Source organism: Haematobia irritans, chromosome 5 (assembly GCF_050003625.1).
Source record: "Haematobia irritans isolate KBUSLIRL chromosome 5, ASM5000362v1, whole genome shotgun sequence".
In the NCBI taxonomy this organism is placed as follows: Eukaryota; Metazoa; Arthropoda; class Insecta; order Diptera; family Muscidae; genus Haematobia; species Haematobia irritans.
This window is the reverse complement of record NC_134401.1, coordinates 71778749-71803817: the sequence shown is the minus strand read 5'-3', so window position 1 is coordinate 71803817 and position 25069 is coordinate 71778749. Positions and strand designations below refer to the sequence as shown.

The 25069-nt window shown below is 36.1% G+C and overlaps 1 protein-coding gene and 2 pseudogenes across 1 annotated transcript; 1 reads left to right on the top strand and 2 right to left on the bottom strand.

The window, feature by feature from the left end:
• The first annotated feature begins 6461 nt into the window (after positions 1-6461).
• On the top strand, positions 6462-8301 carry LOC142240490 (TGF-beta receptor type-1-like; annotated as a pseudogene).
• A 2004-nt stretch (positions 8302-10305) lies between these two features.
• LOC142240489 (TGF-beta receptor type-1-like) lies at positions 10306-23767 on the bottom strand (annotated as a pseudogene).
• LOC142239462 (uncharacterized) lies at positions 12841-15080 on the bottom strand. Its single transcript, XM_075311258.1, has 2 exons — positions 13448-15080; positions 12841-13389 (listed from the first exon to the last, which is right to left on the bottom strand). Exons 1-2 carry the CDS (start codon positions 13448-13450, stop codon positions 12955-12957), a joined length of 438 nt encoding a protein of 145 aa, XP_075167373.1. The 5' UTR covers positions 13451-15080; the 3' UTR covers positions 12841-12954.
• Positions 23768-25069: the final 1302 nt, after the last annotated feature.

Here is a 25069-nt window from a genome sequence, read left to right as displayed (position 1 = left end):
TTAAAAACAAGACTTCCAGTAGAAATTATGCTATGTTTCAAGTAAAAAACGTCTTTAAAGTGTTGAAAAAAATGTCCTATTTCTTAACGATTTTTGCTTTGTAGTCAAGCTCTCAACAAAACTTCTTTCGCCTTTTGCATGCATTCTTCCGCATCGCTCCCATAAATAATAATGTCGTCCATATATAATTGCATTACATCCTTGTTGATTAAATCTTGAAAAATATAGTTTACAACCGAATAAATGCAGCAGGCGAGTTCCGAAACCCAAATGGAGTTCTGTTGAATTCGAGTAAGCCTTCTTTAGTAACGAATGCTGTGTATGGTCTGCTTTCTTCAGCAACCGGTACATGGAAAAATCCATTCTCCAAATCCATTATTGTAAAAAACTTCGCCGATTGTAATTTCTCTAAAACATCTTCGACAATTGGCACAGGAAAACAGTCTTGCAACACCATACTATTCAATTTCCGGTAATTTATGCATACTCTAAGGGTACCATCCTTCTTTTTAACAACCACAACTCTGCTGGCTACGTATGAGGTCGATTTTCGCACAATACCTTCAGACAGCCATTGATCGACTTGTATTTTAACTGACTCAGCCTCTTTTGCGGACAAACGGCTAGGTGATTAACGAAATGGCATAACAACACCATCTGGAACTATCTTAAGTTCAATCGGACATTCCTTCTTCTCAACGTGTGGTGAATGATAATAGTTTTGAATTTAAATTACCTGCGTGAAGATAGCGACGTCGCTAACTTTCGATAACAGGGTTATCGAAAAAATAACAGGGTGACACAGAGACGACAAAAACTGAATTAATATAAGACGGACAGACAGAATATTTAATGAAATTTATGTATTTCCGTGCTTAAAAACAACGATTTATACACAGAATATGGTAGAGAACAGCTTTACCTACAATTTGGTGTCCCACATGTGCCTGTTCAATGTTATTTAGCTTGGTTATTATTGGGTACTGGTGGTCAGGACACTATTTCCCATGTGGAGTCCAGGAATGGACTTCGTACACAAAAGTGACAACGGAACTTGATAGAGGGCATCAATACCTACAATTTGGTATACCACATGTATCTGGGAAACGCCGAGTGTAGAACAAAATTTTCCAAAAACTGTTGGACGCACTGGTGGTCAGGACACTATTTCCAGCGCTGAGGCCAGGAATGGACTTCGTACACAAAAATGACAACGGATATTGATAGAGGGCATCAATACCTACAATTTGGTATACCACATGTATCTGGGAAACGCCGAGTGTAGAACAAAATTTTCCAGAAACTGTTGGACGCACTGGTGGTCAGGACAGTATTTCCAGCGCTGAGGCCAGGAATGGACTTCGTACACAAAAGTGACAACGGATATTGATAGAGGGCATCAATACCTACAATTTGGTATACCACATGTATCTGGGAAACGCCGAGTGTAGAACAAAATTTTCCAAAAACTGTTGGACGCACTGGTGGTCAGGACAGTATTTCCAGCGCTGAGGCCAGGAATGGACTTCGTACACAAAAATGACAACGGATATAGATAGAGGGCATCAATACCTACAATTTGGTATACCACATGTATCTGGGAAACGCCGAGTGTAGAACAAAATTTTCCAAAAACTGTTGGACGCACTGGTGGTCAGGACACTATTTCCAGCGCTGAGGCCGGGAATGGACTTCGTACACAAAAGTGACAACGGATATTGATAGAGGGCATCAATACCTAAAATTTGGTATACCACATGTATCTGGGAAACGCCGAGTGTAGAACAAAATTTTCCAGAAACTGTTGGACGCACTGGTGGTCAGGACAGTATTTCCAGCGCTGAGGCCAGGAATGGACTTCGTACACAAAAGTGACAACGGAACTTGGTAGAGGACATCAATACCTACAATTTGGTATACCACATGTATCTGGGAAACGCCGAGTGTAGAACAAAATTTTCCAGAAACTGTTGGACGCACTGGTGGTCAGGACAGTATTTCCAGCGCTGAGGGCAGGAATGGACTTCGTACACAAAAGTGACAACGGAACTTGGTAGAGGACATCAATACCTACAATTTGGTATACCACATGTATCTGGGAAACGCCGAGTGTAGAACAAAATTTTCCAGAAACTGTTGGACGCACTGGTGGTCAGGACAGTATTTCCAGCGCTGAGGCCAGGAATGGACTTCGTACACAAAAATGACAACGGAACTTGGTAGAGGGCATTAATACCTACAATTTGGTATACCACATGTATCTGGGAAACGCCGAGTGTAGAACAAAATTTTCCAGAAACTGTTGGACGCACTGGTGGTCAGGACAGTATTTCCAGCGCTGAGGCCAGGAATGGACTTCGTACACAAAACTGACAACGGATATTGATAGAGGGCATCAATACCTACAATTTGGTATACCACATGTATCTGGGAAACGCCGAGTGTAGAACAAAATTTTCCAGAAACTGTTGGACGCACTGGTGGTCAGGACAGTATTTCCAGCGCTGAGGCCAGGAATGGACTTCGTACACAAAAATGACAACGGAACTTGGTAGAGGGCATTAATACCTACAATTTGGTATACCACATGTATCTGGGAAACGCCGAGTGTAGAACAAAATTTTCCAGAAACTGTTGGACGCACTGGTGGTCAGGACAGTATTTCCATCGCTGAGGCCAGGAATGGACTTCGTACACAAAACTGACAACGGATATTGATAGAGGGCATCAATACCTACAATTTGGTATACCACATGTATCTGGGAAACGCCGAGTGTAGAACAAAATTTTCCAGAAACTGTTGGACGCACTGGTGGTCAGGACAGTATTTCCAGCGCTGAGGCCAGGAATGGACTTCGTACACAAAAATGACAACGGAACTTGGTAGAGGGCATTAATACCTACAATTTGGTATACCACATGTATCTGGGAAACGCCGAGTGTAGAACAAAATTTTCCAGAAACTGTTGGACGCACTGGTGGTCAGGACAGTATTTCCATCGCTGAGGCCAGGAATGGACTTCGTACACAAAACTGACAACGGATATTGATAGAGGGCATCAATACCTACAATTTGGTATACCACATGTATCTGGGAAACGCCGAGTGTAGAACAAAATTTTCCAGAAACTGTTGGACGCACTGGTGGTCAGGACAGTATTTCCATCGCTGAGGCCAGGAATGGACTTCGTACACAAAAGTGACAACGGAACTTGGTAGAGGGCATTAATACCTACAATTTGGTATACCACATGTATCTGGGAAACGCCGAGTGTAGAACAAAATTTTCCAGAAACTGTTGGACGCACTGGTGGTCAGGACACTATTTCCAGCGCTGAGGCCGGGAATGGACTTCGTACACAAAAGTGACAACGGAACTTGGTAGAGGGCATTAATACCTACAATTTGGTATACCACATGTATCTGGGAAACGCCGAGTGTAGAACAAAATTTTCCAGAAACTGTTGGACGCACTGGTGGTCAGGACAGTATTTCCATCGCTGAGGCCAGGAATGGACTTCGTACACAAAACTGACAACGGATATTGATAGAGGGCATCAATACCTACAATTTGGTATACCACATGTATCTGGGAAACGCCGAGTGTAGAACAAAATTTTCCAGAAACTGTTGGACGCACTGGTGGTCAGGACAGTATTTCCAGCGCTGAGGCCAGGAATGGACTTCGTACACAAAAATGACAACGGAACTTGGTAGAGGGCATTAATACCTACAATTTGGTATACCACATGTATCTGGGAAACGCCGAGTGTAGAACAAAATTTTCCAGAAACTGTTGGACGCACTGGTGGTCAGGACAGTATTTCCATCGCTGAGGCCAGGAATGGACTTCGTACACAAAACTGACAACGGATATTGATAGAGGGCATCAATACCTACAATTTGGTATACCACATGTATCTGGGAAACGCCGAGTGTAGAACAAAATTTTCCAGAAACTGTTGGACGCACTGGTGGTCAGGACAGTATTTCCAGCGCTGAGGCCAGGAATGGACTTCGTACACAAAAATGACAACGGAACTTGGTAGAGGGCATTAATACCTACAATTTGGTATACCACATGTATCTGGGAAACGCCGAGTGTAGAACAAAATTTTCCAGAAACTGTTGGACGCACTGGTGGTCAGGACAGTATTTCCATCGCTGAGGCCAGGAATGGACTTCGTACACAAAAGTGACAACGGAACTTGGTAGAGGGCATTAATACCTACAATTTGGTATACCACATGTATCTGGGAAACGCCGAGTGTAGAACAAAATTTTCCAGAAACTGTTGGACGCACTGGTGGTCAGGACAGTATTTCCAGCGCTGAGGGCAGGAATGGACTTCGTACACAAAAGTGACAACGGAACTTGGTAGAGGACATCAATACCTACAATTTGGTATACCACATGTATCTGGGAAACGCCGAGTGTAGAACAAAATTTTCCAGAAACTGTTGGACGCACTGGTGGTCAGGACAGTATTTCCATCGCTGAGGCCAGGAATGGACTTCGTACACAAAACTGACAACGGATATTGATAGAGGGCATCAATACCTAAAATTTGGTATACCACATGTATCTGGGAAACGCCGAGTGTAGAACAAAATTTTCCAGAAACTGTTGGACGCACTGGTGGTCAGGACAGTATTTCCAGCGCTGAGGCCAGGAATGGACTTCGTACACAAAAGTGACAACGGAACTTGGTAGAGGACATCAATACCTACAATTTGGTATACCACATGTATCTGGGAAACGCCGAGTGTAGAACAAAATTTTCCAGAAACTGTTGGACGCACTGGTGGTCAGGACAGTATTTCCAGCGCTGAGGGCAGGAATGGACTTCGTACACAAAAGTGACAACGGAACTTGGTAGAGGACATCAATACCTACAATTTGGTATACCACATATATCTGGGAAACGCCGAGTGTAGAACAAAATTTTCCAGAAACTGTTGGACGCACTGGTGGTCAGGACAGTATTTCCAGCGCTGAGGCCAGGAATGGACTTCGTACACAAAAGTGACAACGGAACTTGGTAGAGGGCATTAATACCTACAATTTGGTATACCACATGTATCTGGGAAACGCCGAGTGTAGAACAAAATTTTCCAGAAACTGTTGGACGCACTGGTGGTCAGGACAGTATTTCCATCGCTGAGGCCAGGAATGGACTTCGTACACAAAACTGACAACGGATATTGATAGAGGGCATCAATACCTACAATTTGGTATACCACATGTATCTGGGAAACGCCGAGTGTAGAACAAAATTTTCCAGAAACTGTTGGACGCACTGGTGGTCAGGACAGTATTTCCAGCGCTGAGGCCAGGAATGGACTTCGTACACAAAAGTGACAACGGAACTTGGTAGAGGGCATTAATACCTACAATTTGGTATACCACATGTATCTGGGAAACGCCGAGTGTAGAACAAAATTTTCCAGAAACTGTTGGACGCACTGGTGGTCAGGACAGTATTTCCATCGCTGAGGCCAGGAATGGACTTCGTACACAAAACTGACAACGGATATTGATAGAGGGCATCAATACCTAAAATTTGGTATACCACATGTATCTGGGAAACGCCGAGTGTAGAACAAAATTTTCCAGAAACTGTTGGACGCACTGGTGGTCAGGACAGTATTTCCAGCGCTGAGGCCAGGAATGGACTTCGTACACAAAAGTGACAACGGAACTTGGTAGAGGACATCAATACCTACAATTTGGTATACCACATGTATCTGGGAAACGCCGAGTGTAGAACAAAATTTTCCAGAAACTGTTGGACGCACTGGTGGTCAGGACAGTATTTCCAGCGCTGAGGGCAGGAATGGACTTCGTACACAAAAGTGACAACGGAACTTGGTAGAGGACATCAATACCTACAATTTGGTATACCACATATATCTGGGAAACGCCGAGTGTAGAACAAAATTTTCCAGAAACTGTTGGACGCACTGGTGGTCAGGACAGTATTTCCAGCGCTGAGGCCAGGAATGGACTTCGTACACAAAAGTGACAACGGAACTTGGTAGAGGGCATTAATACCTACAATTTGGTATACCACATGTATCTGGGAAACGCCGAGTGTAGAACAAAATTTTCCAGAAACTGTTGGACGCACTGGTGGTCAGGACAGTATTTCCAGCGCTGAGGCCAGGAATGGACTTCGTACACAAAAATGACAACGGAACTTGGTAGAGGGCATTAATACCTACAATTTGGTATACCACATGTATCTGGGAAACGCCGAGTGTAGAACAAAATTTTCCAGAAACTGTTGGACGCACTGGTGGTCAGGACAGTATTTCCAGCGCTGAGGCCAGGAATGGACTTCGTACACAAAAGTGACAACGGAACTTGGTAGAGGACATCAATACCTACAATTTGGTATACCACATGTATCTGGGAAACGCCGAGTGTAGAACAAAATTTTCCAGAAACTGTTGGACGCACTAAAGAGCATGACACTATTTCATTAGAATTTCGGCACGAAATAATGAACGTCCAAAAATTGCAATGCAGGAAATTGCTTGACCAACATAAAGATAATTTCATTGGTTGTAACTAATTAAAATTTATTGAATTCTACTGTGGAGCATGCAGGTATAATATATTTTCGCAAGAAAAGTTGTATTTATTCGCTTCATTTTATTTTCACGTGAACTTAGTATGTTTGACTAAAATTCGGTCGTCAAAAGGGGGTATATTAATGAAAATTAGGCTCGTATGTTACCTTGGCAACTCTGCGAACGATATATAACACATAGAAAATGGCGGACAAATTGATATAACAGATATAACTTGTTATTAGAGACGCTTTGCAAAAACGGTGTAAAGGCCAGCAACATTAATATTTTTATAAAAAATAAATAAGATTGAAGAAGATCATGGTACCAGTCGAGCCCGTCCATTTGCTCCTGAGGATTCTGTATACGATCCAATTGTGCCATGTTATTGGAAAGGGTCGCTTTGGTGAAGTTTGGCGCGGTCATTGACGTGGTGAAAATGTGGCTCTAAAAATTGTTTCTAGTCGAGAGGAATGCTCGTGAAGCAGAAATATATCAGGCTGGTACGTTGCGTCATGAAAATATTTTATTTCATAGCAGCTGACATTGTTGGTAAGCTTCATTCTAAAATTATTGGGTCAAAATATATACTTGACGATTGTTTGTTTTAGATAATGGGACTTGGACACAATTATGGCTAGTCACAGATTACCATGAGAATGGTTCACTTTTTGATTACATCGCATACTGTAGATACAAACACAATGCTGAGTATGGCCTTATAAATTGCCACAGGTTTGGCTCACCTCCACATGGATATTGTGGCAACACGTGACAAACCGGCAAATTGCCCATCGTGATTTGAAATCGAAAAATATATTGGTTAAATCCAATTTAACTTGTGCCATTGCTGATTTGAGTTTAGTAGTGAGGCACATTGAGTAGGTACTAAACGCTATGTGGCACCTGAAATTCTGGATGAGAGCACGATTGCTCAACATTTTGATTCATATAAGAAGACCGATGTTTACGCTTTTGGCTTAATTTTATGGGAGATTGCTCGACACTGTTATATTGACATGATATATGATGAATATTAAATGCCTTACTATGATGTGGTCCAGCCCGATCCCAGCATTGAGGAAGTGAAAAAAGGTATGTTAAAAAATAAAAATTACAATTTAAGAATTACCAAATTAACCCGTGCATATCATTTTATGTATCATCTCATACTAAAATTAATTTGCTTTTTACAGGTCGTTTGTTTGTATTGATAAAATGAGGCCCAACATTTCCAATCGTTGGCATGCTTCAGATGTGTTACACAGCTTAGCCAAAGTCATGAAAGAATGTTGGTATGCTAACCCAGTAGCGCGTTTTACAGCTCTTAGAATCAAAAAGTTTCTGTCAAATACTCGGGTCCAAGAAAAAACCAAATATTGATTTGTTACGTGATATCCATAAAATGAAAGTTACAAATCAGGAGTCCTTCCAATTCATGTTGAAGTGATGGATATTAACGATACGCATCATGAACACATCAATTACATCAAATAATTGATAGATGAACAAACGTTTTATATGTTTACGAAAGAGATTTGAAAAATATAGAGTGATTTATACTGATATCTTTGAAATGTTTGCCGAGACGAAAACAATGGAAGCGTGCAATCAGATTGAAATGCTTAGTGTAGAAACATTATTCTGTCCGTCATTGCAGTTGGAATTTCTTTGTGAACTTTTCTCAAAACTGTACGCATTAAAGCTTCTCTATGTTCTGTAATAATTATCGTATTATTAGAGGTGTGCACGTGAGTAATATCGTGACTCACGAATAATTTTATGATTAATTTACCTTACCGAAGTGTTTGAAAACATGAGCATTATTAAAATCGAGTGTTATTAAACTCTTAACATCCCAGGTGTCACTAAAATTGTAATTGAAGCGTTTTATGTTGATGTCTGAAAACATGAGCATTATTAAAATCGAGTGTTATTAAACTCTTAACATCCCAGGTGTCACTAAAATTGTAATTGAAACGTTTTATGTTGGTGAGCAGGAAGAATTTCGTGAGTGTAATTAGTTACTCACGCACAACGACGAATATATTATTTTCGTGACTCACGCTCACGCACGACATTTTGGTTTGTTAATCACGCACACTCACGTTGCTGTCATGAGTGTGACTCACGCACGAATCACGAAAATGTTCGTGAGTCACGACAATTTCGTGTCACGTGCACACCTCTAGTATTTATGTACATAGAATATTTACGTACCTCGTGAGGAACAACATTGGTTTGGTAATATGTAGATCGGAATCCCAAATATTTGAACAATGAAATTCATGAAAGGCGTTTTTGTTTTTCCCCGATACCAAAGAACCTTTTTTTGGTTCACAATGATCAAAGTTTAGCAACGAATCATAAAAAATTGGTTAACCCAGCCTGCCTTAACTTAATAATAAAAAACAAATATTGTTCCTTTGCTTTAAACACTTTTTCCTAAAGCGTTTATATTGAATAATTGTATATATATGATAACATTAGGGAAGGTTTAAGGCCTTTAATTGTTAAGAATATAAAAAACAAAAACTGAAAAAGTTATATATCCTTGTAAATAACCATTTTATATACACTTATATATACATAAATCTATTATAAGAAAGTACTGCTACATTTTTATTGTCGTTTCAATAATACTGCCATATACTAAGTTTTTGAATAATTGCCAAACCATAACCCAAGCTACATTTATTAAATAAAAAAGAAACAATTATTTCTATGTTTATTTTGTAAAAAAAAACGAATAGTTTTTTTAATAAAACATTTTATTTATAAATTAATAAACTGTGGTTTTATTTTAAAAGCATTTGGTGTTAATAAATTCGGAATTAAATTCCGAATGGAAGTGTTATTATTGTTTTTTCTCAATCAGTGTTTGTAAAGACATATTTGGGCCAAATATAAGATTGACCAATGCAATACAAAATATTTTCAGTGTAGATGTAAATTCACAGATCGGTTTATTTTATTGAAGACCTAGAAGGTATATTTTTCCTTTCATGGATCTTGTTGGTTGCTTAGTGAGTTCTGGAGAATACACCAATCGATTTCCCATCTTTTATCAGGTACTATTTGGAACCCTTTGAATATTTGCAATTCCATTTGGCGTATTTGCTTGCTAGTATAGGTATCGTCGGTGATATATATGCAATCAGCAATGGCTGGTGGAAATAGCTCCTCATATTTGGCAGCAATAAAGAGAGCCGTAACACCCACCAATTGCAAATGGGAACGTTTTGTGTCCTTAACAATTTGCAAATAGCGATCACTAATGGCCACAGCCAATTGGAATGTTTCGGCAACCAAATGGAATTGTGTATGCACTTCAATAAGAACTGCTCGCATTTTAGCATAGAGCTCAGCTCGTCCTTCCAAATGATTTTTCATAACAGGTTGTTCAGTCTCTAGCTTGAAGAGATAAGCGTATATATCGTTTACATAGTCAGAGACAAGGACCAAGTTTTCAGAGTCTCCATCATCAATGTCCTTGACATCGTCTAAAAGTTGGTTGAATGTGATTGAACACTAATAATTTTCAACTTATTTTCCTCAGTAGGGGCTGTGGCGGCAGCGGCATTTGTGGGTTCAGTTTTAACTTCTTTGCGGTTTAAGGTAGTACCTGAGTTGGATTTGACCAATGGTTGTTTGGTATTTTGAGAAATGGCAACTTTGAGTTTTATTAAGGATTTGCGCCATAGATTACTGCCTTCGCGGCGTAGGGTGGTTTCCACAGTAACACCTGAATCAGTCTTGCTAGTTTTATTAATAACTGAAACAGATTAACAAGAAATTTGTGAAATAAATAAATTCCTAACAAATCGAAACATAACAGGATGAACTTACTTTTAACTTGTTGCACTTTATTTTCGACCCTTTTTGTGGTCAGCGTTTTGACTTTATTTTGCCCAACTTGCAAATGTGAGTTTGTTGATGCATGACGTTGCAAACCTCCTAACCCGTGTGGTCGTTGTTGAACTTGTGCCTAAGCGCACCGAATTGGAACGTGTTAGAACTTTGCGTTGTGCTGGAACTGCGGTAGTCACTGTTTCCCCAGTGGCAACATTTGTACGAGTAGCACCTCCAACTGTGGTCGTGGTTGTTGTTGTCTCTTCCAGTGGGTGTCAACCCTTGCTTTGGTGGCGCCCAAAACATGTTGCAGTTTTGAATCTTTCAAACTGAAATGAGGTAAAGTATAGGTTAAAGTTTACATTAAAATAACCAAGTGACTATAGTATGATATCTCAAACTAAAAGCAGAGATTATTGGATATAATTTTTGGGGCTTTTAAATGAGCAAGTAATAGATAAAATATTAACCTTAGAATTTTTCGATTCCTAACAAGACTTGATAAAAATATACTCGTCTTCATATCCAGTGCCCCACACAAGCTCCCTAAATCACATTGTGGTTAGGGTATCTGCGAAAAAATGTGCCTGCCAAAAATATTTATTTTAAGCTCCTTAAAATATATACCAATCGACTCAGAACCACCTCCTGAGTCAGTTTAGCCCTCGGTGTTCGTCCGCCTTACCATGTATTTGTTGTTCACAATATTCAGGCTACTATTATTAACCGATTTTGATGAAATTTGGTACATTGTTGATGGAAGAATGGGGGAATATAATTACAAATAAAACAAAAAACTGTTTGATTATGTTATCAAACAAAAATTAATGCCCAAAAAGTACTAAATGTACCAAAAAACTAATTTGGAACTACCTGTGCCAATACTTTTGTTAATCAAAAAATGTACCTTGTTTTAATTTTTTATAATTTAAATATTGAAAGAACAAATTCTGTTCTAAAATAAAAAATGATCTATATTCTTAATGCAGTTGCAATCCAAATTGAAATATCTTTTAATTTAAAATAGCTTCGTATAACTTTATAAATATGGTTTTTAAACAAAATTGATTGGTGTGTCAATATTTATGTGGGTCGCTGTATATATTTGCAATTTTAATTTAGTATTTTGCTAGAAAAACCGAACGTAGTACTCACCGTAGGGTGTACAAATTGTCCTATTAAGGATGCACAGAGTAATATCTGAGACAAAGTGTGACAATTTCGAGTAAAAATTAATCAGTTTCAAAAATTAGATTACCTACACACAAATTTATGTTTTTACATAATTTAATAAACTGGAATATAAATTATTTTAGGAAAAAAGAGAACAGTTGTTCAATATCGGGAAAATCGAAAACAAATTTCTGATTGGTGGCAGAAGTCAGACTACAATTACAAAAAGAATTACCCTAAAATGGGAAAACTGGTTTCATATGCCCCTAAACAGAACGGTGATCGAGATGGGATATCGAAAACAAAGCTTTCACAGCACGGACTTATATTAACTAATAGGTCCAATGGTATATAGTTTTCGATATGGAATACCAAAGTTTGAGTTTAGCCGCTAAAATCAATGATAAATCCTCGAAAAGAGAATAAAATTGTAACTTCTTGTTGCAAATTTTATTACAACTTGATGGGGAATGATGCAATGCATGAATATGTAATCGTAAAAAAGAGCGCAATAATGCCATCTTAATGTTGGCCTTAAAATAGGAAACTTCATTCCCTTGGACATGTAGATGCTTTTCAAAATAATCATATTGAAGCGAATTTGATAGCAAAATGTTCGGACACTTTGGTGGTCCTAAAAGTTTAGCAGGTCCATAGAATAAAAATTACCACCTACGTTCGTTCAGCCACAACAATCGCAATGTTCTAAAAAATACCTTTATTTGTTATAAAGGCATGTTTTCGTGAAATTCTCAAAAAAACATGACAGTGGCAATAAAAATTATATATCCACAATTTAAAAATTGCAATTTAAATTAACAAACGTATTTTAATTAATTACCTAATATTTATACTTATACATAAAATACAAAAATTTGAATTTCGCCAGATATTATTTTATTTTTATTTCCATTTACTTAAGCTATTCTTTAAAAGGCCGATTAGGCGAACTACAATGTATTACTCAATATTATATGAAAATATAAAGCATAAATTAATCAAAATTATATTAATCAACTAAAACGTATATTAGAATACGTTAAACGAAATTATTTGACAAATTAAATGCAAATTATCCAAATGCGAGAGTATGTTTTTATTTCCAGCCATATGTTTTTTGACCTGAAAATCAGAAATTTAAAAATTGATAGAGTTAGAAATTATATTTTTTCATGATCATTAATATAAATATGATTCAGTTCTATCTACTCAAAGTCAATAAAAAACAGTAGTATTTTTAATAGAAATTCATTTATTCATTATTAAACTATGATAAGGAACAATTATAATAAGAAAAACTATGTACTAATTTCATTAATAAAGAAATAAAACTAATCAATATAGCATACATTATTTATTTTGGATTTTCATTCGAAGGCGGTGGAACCATTTTTGGGTCCGAAGTCGCAGTGGTAGACATGCTTGGACCATTCGAAGCCACTGTCTGGGTCGTAGCTCTCGAATTATTTACCGTATTTAATGAAGATGGTCGTGAATATGGGATATTTTGATTTCCATATGGATACTGGTTGTAATATTGAGGGTATTGGTAAGTAGTGGGTAGTTGCATTGGCCGTGGAATTTGTTGCAATTGTTCATTTTGTATTCTTAATCTGCGTAGCTCTTCTGTAATTTGTTCAAGTCGCTGCTCTAGCTGGCGCCGACTTAAACTTTCTCTATCTTGTCGACGCCGTATGGTTTGCCTTCCATTATTGTTTCCTCTACTTCTCCTATTGTTACCTTCTAAGGTGAGATTAATATTTAATTCTATTGGAATTCTTATTGGCTTCTGAAAAAGAAGATTTCGTAAAAATTTGTCCAAATATTTGTCCAAGATAAAAACTCACCATTTTATAGAATCTATAATTTTTCGGTAGCGCTTTATGTTCACTCGTTGATTAAACGACAGCAACTGATCTTTTTTTGAAATTTCAATCCGAGCTAGGACATTTTTGGAGATGCCATATGTGTATTTATTCGGAGATGCCACAACCCAACAAACACAAGGATGAGAATTTTTCATATTTAACGCCATATCAATTTGATAGTGAATCCCATCTTCAGGTGTGTACTATGTTCGGTTTTCGAGTTGAAAATCACTTTATTTTCGCGATTACTTCTCCTGAAATAATCAAAATTATAAATGAAAACAAACTTATACTTATATTATAAAGTAACCGCGAAAATTTCAACTCGAAAAGTGAACATAGTACTTACCTTTAAACATTAATTCAAATGGCCTTGCAAATTGCTTGCTTTCAACAAAATTTCCAATAGGCTTGAAGCATTAAAATGAAATTAATTTGAAAAGTTGTTGCTAATATGTTGAGAAATTGTTGCTAACGTGTTGAATTCTATTGTTTAGGGTAATGTCTGTTTTTTGTTGAGAACGCGAATTTCTCACTAATTTTTCATATTGAATTCTAAGCTAAGTCATATAAAAAAATCGCATATAAACAGTTTTAGAGAAACATCATGCATTTTTGGTGCTTTGTATAAAGAATAGTGTTTTTGGATAAATTAAATATTTCACGCCAAATATTGTACACACTAAAGGTGTGTAAACACTAAAGTTGTGTACACACTAAAGGTGTGTACAACGTTCAGTTTTCAAGCCGAAAACAATTTTGCTTTACTTGATTAATTTTAAAACGTTAAATGTTTCGCAAGCAATGTCCTTCATCTTGTCCATCCATAATTTTATAAGATTTAATCATAATATCCTCGTTATACATCTTTTTTGTAGATAAAATTATTTTTTATTCATTTTTGGCATTGATCATATTTTGATGAAATCTTATGCAGTTATGGAGATTGATTCAAAAAACTAAGGGTATGGTCACACAAATATTTGTCCAAATTGAATGTCAAACTGGTTTGGCTGTGGCGAATAATTCTTTTTTCATTTCTGTTAAAAATTTGTTCAGTGTGACCGTACCGTAAGTGCAAATAAGATGGTTTCCGGGGCGAGAACATAGTATCCACTTATGTGAATGTGAGGCCACGATTTTAACAACATAACTTACAATTAATATAAAAAAAAAAAAATTCTTTGAACCAGTTGAACCTTCTCGAAAGCAATCGGTTTTGTTGAATGCTGACTTTGCTTTCAAGAAAATCTCCAACATTGGAAACATTAAAATTAATTTGAGAAGTTGTACCTAATGTATTGAGAAGACGTTGTTATGTGTAAAAAAATTCTCAAATTGAATTCTAATCTAATTCTATTAAAAATGTTTGAAGACATGTTGAATATAAACATTTCTCGAACGCTTGTGTTTGTTGGGACATTCTACATGTATAACCAAAACGCAAAATGGCGGCATAACCAATACGCAAAATGGTGGCATCTCTAATGCAACGGGATATTCATTCTATAAGAATTTCTCGATCTATGATAGAGTTAATAAATCTTTTTACAAATAAAATTTTGCACTCTGTTCAGTGATATAAATTTCTTTAATTTAATAAGTTTATTAATTTGACAAATTAGTTTTTAAGTGTTTTAAGAAAAAAAAAAATAAATAATGCCAAAAATAGATAGAAATATTTTAATTTCTATTTTAAAAAATTATGAAAATTTAGAAGAACTTTTGCACTACTATAGTGACAAAAATTTAGCATTTCAATCGGTAGTCGATAGTATGAATGCAATGAAAAATCCAAAGAAATTCCAAAAATTAAAAAACGAAAGGCATAACAGGCGTATTATATCATATTATGCCGAAAAAATATTGCAGGAGCGCGCCCTAACCGATGGAAATGAATTGCCCTCAAAGATAATAGATTACGAAATCAATAAGGAAGTCATGGAGCAGGATATTCTTGGCCAACTAATCCCTGATGAAATTGGGTCGGTATCAACGGATGAAAATAATATTAGTAATATTAATATTATACATGAAAGGACACCAAATGTTGAAGATAAAGGGAAATTGTATGTTTCTCAAGAGCATTCTTATTGTTCGTTAAAATATCAAACGAGCCAGCAGGACTATGTACTCTTCTTAAATGAATCTATAAGATGTCCAACAGATTTCAATACTAATATCGAAATCAGCGAAATATCGGAATTAGAATGGAATTTAAATAGCGACTGCGGGACAAACTCGTTTTTCTCTCCAGAAATTGAGAGTACAAAAATTTCAAAAAATAACAATACCGACATTTTCAATGTTTCCCAAGAGCATTCCTACTGTTCGATGAAAGATGAAGCAGCTGGCCAAGACTATACATGTTTCCTGAATGAGAAAACTGTAAGAAGCCCAATGGATTTTACCAATAACATGGAAATCGCACAAATATCAGAATTGGAATGGGATTTAAATAGAGACTGCGGGGCATATACACTTTTCTCTCCTGAAATTGAGAGTACAAAAGTGTCCATAAGTAAAAATCCTAACTTTTCTGATGTAAATTCTAAGCAGGAATATATGGCAGAGATACTATGTGAGTCTCAACAAATGCAAAAATATAATGAAAATGAAAAATCATCAAACGGAATGGAAATAAATATCGTAAGTATTTATTTAATGTACATATTTTATTTTTATTATGTATTCTAATGTAAAGTTATAACGCTATAAGCTTTTATGATTTATGAATATTCAACAAGAATCGATAACATGTCTACTATATAAAAACTATTTTTGAATGAAATTCTAGGCGTTAGTTACACAATCAAAATGTTTTTCTAATAAGAATGCGAGAAATAAGTAAAAACTCAATATGGCAATTCAACATTTCGGCTAGGTACACTTAAAAAATATTGTCCTGAAAACTTTCAATAAAGTCGCTTTGTCTTTATACATGAAAAACTACATAAAAACTACATGAAAAAAAATTGTTGGACTAAACTCAACTTGCCTTTAATAATTCTGAATAATTTTCAATACCAAAATCGTTAGACAAAATCTTTGGATCGGAGTAAGTGTGCACTTTGATAGATTAACATTGTATACAGCCTAAACATCGTTATAAAGGACTACTTTACTCCAACTCACCTGAGTTCATGATATGCTTTATTTGACATTACCCCACTTGGTTTAGATTTATACGTTGAAAATTCGTCCAAAATATCACCTGAAATTAGTAAAAAGTTTAATTCAAAATTGGAAAACATAAGAACTGAAGTTTGTATCAAGTTCGAGTTTAACCGCTAAAATTTCACTTTTTTATTTCCTCTGATAATCAATTTTAAAGAATATAAACATTGTGTAAACTTGATTTGGGCTATTACCCAAGTAATTAAAAACATTTAATTTCGATTTTTATCGGCTAAACTAGAACTTAATACCCACCTAAAGGGATAAATGTAATGTTGTCTCACTTCGAAGTGAGACAAAATTTCAACCGAATCGGTTGAATTCGGATAAAATAAATATATATAAAAAATCTGTCCTTTTTTCTCTAGAGATGTAATTTTAAGAAAAAATCCCTACAAAAAAAGGATTTTTCCCTACACATGGCATCACTGATTAATACATTATTTTGTAGCACCCAAACATGAGTCTATTATCTTTTTGTATATTTAATATTTTAGAGCTCACTATGTCCCAAAAAGCAACTAGAGGGTTCAAATGAAGAAACTATAGATGCCAAACTCCCGATTTCCTATAGAAACCCAAAGAGTTCGCAAGAAAAGCCTAATAGAAGCATTCGAATGGTGAAGAATATGAAAGAAGTCCACACAAAAAAACCATCTTTTAAAGATTGTAAGTACAAAGATTGCACTTTTCATTGCGAAAATGTACATGATGTCGTAAACAAAAATGACATTTTCTCTATTAAAAAAATTTTACAAGATTATCTTCGCGAAACGTATGATAATTTTAACAATGTATGTGATCTGAATATTCATTCAAGCAAGTTTAATGAAGATCGTACAATTTATACCATGTATGCTTATTGTAATGATAGCGCATGTTGTACGTTTATATTTCGATTAAACTTTGCTAACAAAAATTGTGAGGTCTTTAGATCAAAAGAGGAATTGAGGCATCAAATTGGAAATCACAAATGCTATCAAAATAGAGGCCCTAAACGACATGTGTTGAAGGCAGAATTACTTAAAAAAAAAGCAGTACTGTATAGAAAGGAAGCTATAAATAGACAGTCAAGATTTTTGCGACTAATTGGAAAACAACAAGATGTACGCCCAATCGCAACCATTCGGAAAGTTCGTTCAGAAGCAATGGGACATTTCGATTATGATAAACATCCATTTATTGACACCTTCATAATGAGTGAAACTAATTACGAGCATTTCATCCAACATTTAGCAACACCATTACGGGTTTATCTTTTTTCAAAAGAAAGGTTGGAAATGTTGCATAAATATGATGCTCTGTTAGCACAAAAAGCAGACTATACCATGCGGATTGACGCGACAGGAGGGATTATAGAACCAATAAAATGTGCACAGAAACGAGTTTTCCTTTATTCCATAGTTACACATTTTTCGGATTCAAACAAAATATTTCCGGTTGCTGACGCAATACTTTCAACTCATACAACTTACGAAATATCATTATTTCTTCACATGTTTAAAGATGCTATGAAAGAAAATAATCGAAGACCAATCTGTAGGCGAATTGTAACAGATTGCAGCTATGCAATTATCAACGCTATTTTGGCTGAATTCAATGGAATATTTAATATACAGGATTATTTGATAAAATGTCATTGCTTTTTACAAAGTGCATCTAAAAAATTGGATTTTATTGTTATACAATTTTGCACAAGCCATTATACGAAGATAATTTGCAAAGATATAGATGAACGAGTTCCATTAAAAAATGTAAAGCTACGAGAATTTTTGCGTGAATCTATTGGTCTGGCCTTTAACTTCACTACATTGCAAGAATGCAAAGATTGGTTTGAAATGATGAGCATCATATTGAGTGGTCAGTATTTGAACTCTCAAGTTTCAAAAGTAATTAACAAATTTATGGTTTTTGCAAAAACTCCCATTGAAGAGAATCTAATTAAAGAAGAGAGCGGCAAAACATATTTACAGGAATTAAGAAAGAATACGCTGGATGAAATAGCCAATTCAAGCCCATTTACAAGCATCTTTAAAAATATTTTGTTAAAAATAGAAACCATGGATTTATTTGAAATTGATGGTCTACAAAATCCTTTTTATTGTCCCGAATTTTTAGAATTTATGCTAAAAAAATATATTGCTTTCCTTCCTTTCTGGACAAACATAATCGGCTATCACGTTTGCTTTAAAAAAGAGCGAGTCAGCAATGGCCCAATTGAAGCTCATTATAAAAATGTAAAGCATTTAATATTAAAAGGAGAAAAGCACAAACTTGGACGTGCAATTCGAAAAATTGAGAAATATTATAGGTCTATAACAACGGATGTCGAAGCAATATACTTTGACGAAAAAATTCTAGAAACTATAAAGCCTGAAACTAAGATAAAGTCATCGAAAGGCAATCGAATGTTAAAAAGCCCTAAGGTCTTTGGAAAAGACTCAAACAGGGATATGAAGAAGGCAACGGAAAGTTGGAATAAAAAAGGAAAATTGACACGTTTAAAACAACCTATGTTTAATAAAGAATTTTCCAGTTTACAAAAAATAAGTGAAAAAATTACAAAATTACAAACTGAGAGATATTCTATTCAAAGCGATCACAAATATGCACAGACGTGTTTGTTAAAAATGCCCGAATATAATCCCTACGACATTTTTTCAATGCAAACTTTAACGAAATTTAATCAAGACAGATTATTCATTTGTAATCTTAAAACCGTTTACGATGAATATTTCGTTGGTCAAGTGTTTGAAGACAATGTATTATCACTGTTCGAATTAGAAACTCTACGTCCTCGACAGTGGCTACGTAATAACATAGTGAATGCAGGCTTGGCTATACTTCTCAAAGAAAATGGGTCTAATTACAGAGGAGTTCCTGTACAAATTGATAGTTATTGCTTTAAGAACCGAATTATTCTACAAAATGCCCTACAAAGTTGTTTGACTTCAATATTGATTCCTCAATTAATAAGCAGTCATTATTACTTGGTGATACTGAATATGGAAACAAAGGAAGTATCATGCCTGGATCCCAAGCAATATAATAGGACTGCACATAATCTAATATCCCACTATATAAAGGAGATACAGATATTACGAAATGAAGTATGGTCAGTGAAAACCTTTGTTTTTGATAAACAGTTTGACGATGTTGAATGTGGAATCTTCGTCTTACAGTACGCCGAAAGGTATATTAAAAATATGGAAATGACAAAATTGGATTTGAAGCCATCGTATAGGCAGCAAATGCTCAAAAAACTATTAAATTATTCTAGTAAACTTATATGTTTACATTGTTCTACAACAAAAAGTACAGAAATTGAGTGTTTACGATGTTCGAAGAGAATTTGCTCTGGTTGCATCAGGGATGTGTACCATAAACATAATATAAAGACCATTACTTGTAAATTATGCGAATATGAAAACAGTTTAAAATGAATATCTACTAACATATTATATTTTTATTTGCAGGTATGAGTGATATGAGCGTAGAATACCTCCTCAAAAAAGTAGTTTCCTTAGCCTTAATTAGAATTTAAGTAAATTTAAGTAGATCTTACTTTAACAGCGTAAAACGCTTGAAACATGTGCGAAGCACTTCTTGGATGTAGGCCTATTGGGGATGCCAGCCAAGTAAAACATGTGGCAACGCGCAGCGAGTAGTACCTCATGGTTGTGCGGAAATCTACTCAAACAATAGTTCGTAATCATCAATAAAGTAATATGATGCAAGTACACAGAACTTTTACAGATTCAATCAAGAAATTAATTGATCACAAAATAATTTAAAAAATTGACTTGAAAAAAAGTTATTGTTTGCTTCAACATTTTCAATATATTTATTTCATACAATGTAAAATTAGTTGAATTGACTTTGGAGTCCAAAACTAATCAAATTTTAAAAATAAATTTTGATGAATATATAACTTTTAAGGTGGGTATAAGGTTCGTATTTAAAATTAAGGTAAATCAGCAAAACGTTATAAGATAATGCCTTTTTAGGGAATAGCCCTACACAATTTTTTGCAAAGTTTATATTTATACCCTTCACCACTACTGTGGTACAGGGTATAATAAGTTTGTGCATTTGTATGTAACGCCAAGAAGGAGTAATCATAGACCAACCTTTTAGTATACGGATCGGCTTAGAATTAAATTCTGAGTCGATTTAGCGATGTCCGTCTGTCTGTCTGTCTTTCTGTTGATGTATTTTTGTGTGCAAAGTACAGCTCGCAGTTTTAGTCCGATTGTCCTAAAATTTGGTATAGGGTCCTGTTTCGGCTCAAAGACGATCCCTATTGATTTTGGAAAAAATCGGTTCAGATTTAGATATAGCTGCCATATATATTTTTCACCGATCTGGTCATAAATGGCGTGTATATCAACCGATCTTCCTCAAATTCCGTACATCCGAATATTTTATGAGTCTCGAAAAACTTGCAAAATATCAGCAAAATCGGTTCAGATTTAGATATAGCTCCCATATATAGCTTTCGCCCGATTTACACTCATTTGCCCACAGAGGCCAATTTTTTGCTCCGATTTAGTTGAAATTTTGCACAGGGAGTAGAATTAGCGTTGTAACTATGAGTGCCAAATTTGCTTGAAATCGGTTCAGATTTGGATATATCTCCCATATAAAGCTTTCGCCCGATTTACACTCATATGACCACAGAGGCCAATTTTTTGCTCCGATTTAGTTGAAATTTTGCACAGGGAGTAGAATTAGCATTGTAGCTATGCGTGCCAAATTTGCTTGAAATCGGTTCAGATTTGGATATATCTCCCATATAAAGCTTTCGCCCGATTTACACTCATATGACCACAGAGGCCAATTTTTAACTCCGATTTAGTTGAAATTTTGCACAGGGAGTAGAATTAGCATTGTAGCTATGCGTGCCAAATTTGCTTGAAATCGGTTCAGATTTGGATATATCTCCCATATAAAGCTTTCGCCCGATTTACACTCATATGACCACAGAGGCCAATTTTTAACTCCGATTTAGTTGAAATTTTGCACAGGGAGTAGAATTAGCATTGATGCTATGCGTGCCAAATTAGGTTGAAATCGGTTCAGATTTAGATATAGCTCCCATATATATGTTTTTCTGATTTCGAAAAAAATGGTCAAAATACCAACATTTTCCTTGCAAAATCGCCACTGCTTAGTCGAAAATTTGTAAAAATGACTCTAATTTTCCTAAACTTCTAATACATATATATCGAGCGATAAATCATAAATAAACTTTTTCGAAGTTTCCTTAAAATTGCTTCAGATTTAAACGTTTCCCATATTTTTTTACTAACATTGTGTTCTACCCTAGTGCATTAGCCGACTTAAATCTTGAGTCTATAGATTTTGTAGAAGTCTATCAAATTCTTACAGATCGAGTGATATTTAAATGTATGTATTTGGGACAAACCTTTATATATAGCCCCCAACACATTTGACGGATGTAATATGGTATCGAAAATTTAGATCTACAAAGTGGTGCAGGGTATAATATAGTCGACCCCGCCCGACTTTAGACTTTCCTTACTGGTTTTTAAAATGTATTATCACAAAAATCGTAAATAAATAAATTGCACTTTTAGCGGCTAAAGGTGGGTATTAAGTTCGAGTTTAGCCTCTAAAATAGTCATTAAAATAGTCATTGCGTGCTTTACTATTGGAAAGCACTATATGGGGTTCACAGTGCAAAACATTTTGTGAAAAGCATAAATTTTGAAAATAATTTTTCCACAAAGCTTGAAAATGCTTTTTCAATGATACATAAAATGATATGCACGGGTTAATTTGGTAATTCTTAAATTGTAATTTTTATTTTTTAACATACCTTTTTTCACTTCCTCAATGCTGGGATCGGGCTGGACCACATCATAGTAAGGCATTTAATATTCATCATATATCATGTCAATATAACAGTGTCGAGCAATCTCCCATAAAATTAAGCCAAAAGCGTAAACATCGGTCTTCTTATATGAATCAAAATGTTGAGCATTCGTGCTCTCATCCAGAATTTCAGGTGCCACATAGCGTTTAGTACCTACTCAATGTGCCTCACTACTAAACTCAAATCAGCAATGGCACAAGTTAAATTGGATTTAACCAATATATTTTTCGATTTCAAATCACGATGGGCAATTTGCCGGTTTGTCACGTGTTGCCACAATATCCATGTGGAGGTGAGCCAAACCTGTGGCAATTTATAAGGCCATACTCAGCATTGTGTTTGTATCTACAGTATGCGATGTAATCAAAAAGTGAACCATTCTCATGGTAATCTGTGACTAGCCATAATTGTGTCCGAGTCCCATTATCTAAAACAAACAATCGTCAAGTATATATTTTGACCCAATAATTTTAGAATGAAGCTTACCAACAATGTCAGCTGCTATGAAATAAAATATTTTCATGACGCAACGTACCAGCCTGATATATTTCTGCTTCACGAGCATTCCTCTCGACTAGAAACAATTTTTAGAGCCACATTTTCACCACGTCAATGACCGCGCCAAACTTCACCAAAGCGACCCTTTCCAATAACATGGCACAATTGGATCGTATACAGAATCCTCAGGAGCAAATGGACGGGCTCGACTGGTACCATGATCTTCTTCAATCTTATTTATTTTTTATAAAAATATTAATGTTGCTGGCCTTTACACCGTTTTTGCAAAGCGTCTCTAATAACAAGTTATATCTGTTATATCAATTTGTCCGCCATTTTCTATGTGTTATATATCGTTCGCAGAGTTGCCAAGGTAACATACGAGCCTAATTTTCATTAATATACCCCCTTTTGACGACCGAATTTTAGTCAAACATACTAAGTTCACGTGAAAATAAAATGAAGCGAATAAATACAACTTTTCTTGCGAAAATATATTATACCTGCATGCTCCACAGTAGAATTCAATAAATTTTAATTAGTTACAACCAATGAAATTATCTTTATGTTGGTCAAGCAATTTCCTGCATTGCAATTTTTGGACGTTCATTATTTCGTGCCGAAATTCTAATGAAATAGTGTCATGCTCTTTAGTGCGTCCAACAGTTTCTGGAAAATTTTGTTCTACACTCGGCGTTTCCCAGATACATGTGGTATACCAAATTGTAGGTATTGATGTCCTCTACCAAGTTCCGTTGTCACTTTTGTGTACGAAGTCCATTCCTGGCCTCAGCGCTGGAAATACTGTCCTGACCACCAGTGCGTCCAACAGTTTCTGGAAAATTTTGTTCTACACTCGGCGTTTCCCAGATACATGTGGTATACCAAATTGTAGGTATTAATGCCCTCTACCAAGTTCCGTTGTCATTTTTGTGTACGAAGTCCATTCCTGGCCTCAGCGCTGGAAATACTGTCCTGACCACCAGTGCGTCCAACAGTTTCTGGAAAATTTTGTTCTACACTCGGCGTTTCCCAGATACATGTGGTATACCAAATTGTAGGTATTAATGCCCTCTACCAAGTTCCGTTGTCACTTTTGTGTACGAAGTCCATTCCTGGCCTCAGCGCTGGAAATACTGTCCTGACCACCAGTGCGTCCAACAGTTTCTGGAAAATTTTGTTCTACACTCGGCGTTTCCCAGATATATGTGGTATACCAAATTGTAGGTATTGATGTCCTCTACCAAGTTCCGTTGTCACTTTTGTGTACGAAGTCCATTCCTGCCCTCAGCGCTGGAAATACTGTCCTGACCACCAGTGCGTCCAACAGTTTCTGGAAAATTTTGTTCTACACTCGGCGTTTCCCAGATACATGTGGTATACCAAATTGTAGGTATTGATGTCCTCTACCAAGTTCCGTTGTCACTTTTGTGTACGAAGTCCATTCCTGGCCTCAGCGCTGGAAATACTGTCCTGACCACCAGTGCGTCCAACAGTTTCTGGAAAATTTTGTTCTACACTCGGCGTTTCCCAGATACATGTGGTATACCAAATTTTAGGTATTGATGCCCTCTATCAATATCCGTTGTCAGTTTTGTGTACGAAGTCCATTCCTGGCCTCAGCGATGGAAATACTGTCCTGACCACCAGTGCGTCCAACAGTTTCTGGAAAATTTTGTTCTACACTCGGCGTTTCCCAGATACATGTGGTATACCAAATTGTAGGTATTAATGCCCTCTACCAAGTTCCGTTGTCACTTTTGTGTACGAAGTCCATTCCTGGCCTCAGCGCTGGAAATACTGTCCTGACCACCAGTGCGTCCAACAGTTTCTGGAAAATTTTGTTCTACACTCGGCGTTTCCCAGATACATGTGGTATACCAAATTGTAGGTATTGATGCCCTCTATCAATATCCGTTGTCAGTTTTGTGTACGAAGTCCATTCCTGGCCTCAGCGATGGAAATACTGTCCTGACCACCAGTGCGTCCAACAGTTTCTGGAAAATTTTGTTCTACACTCGGCGTTT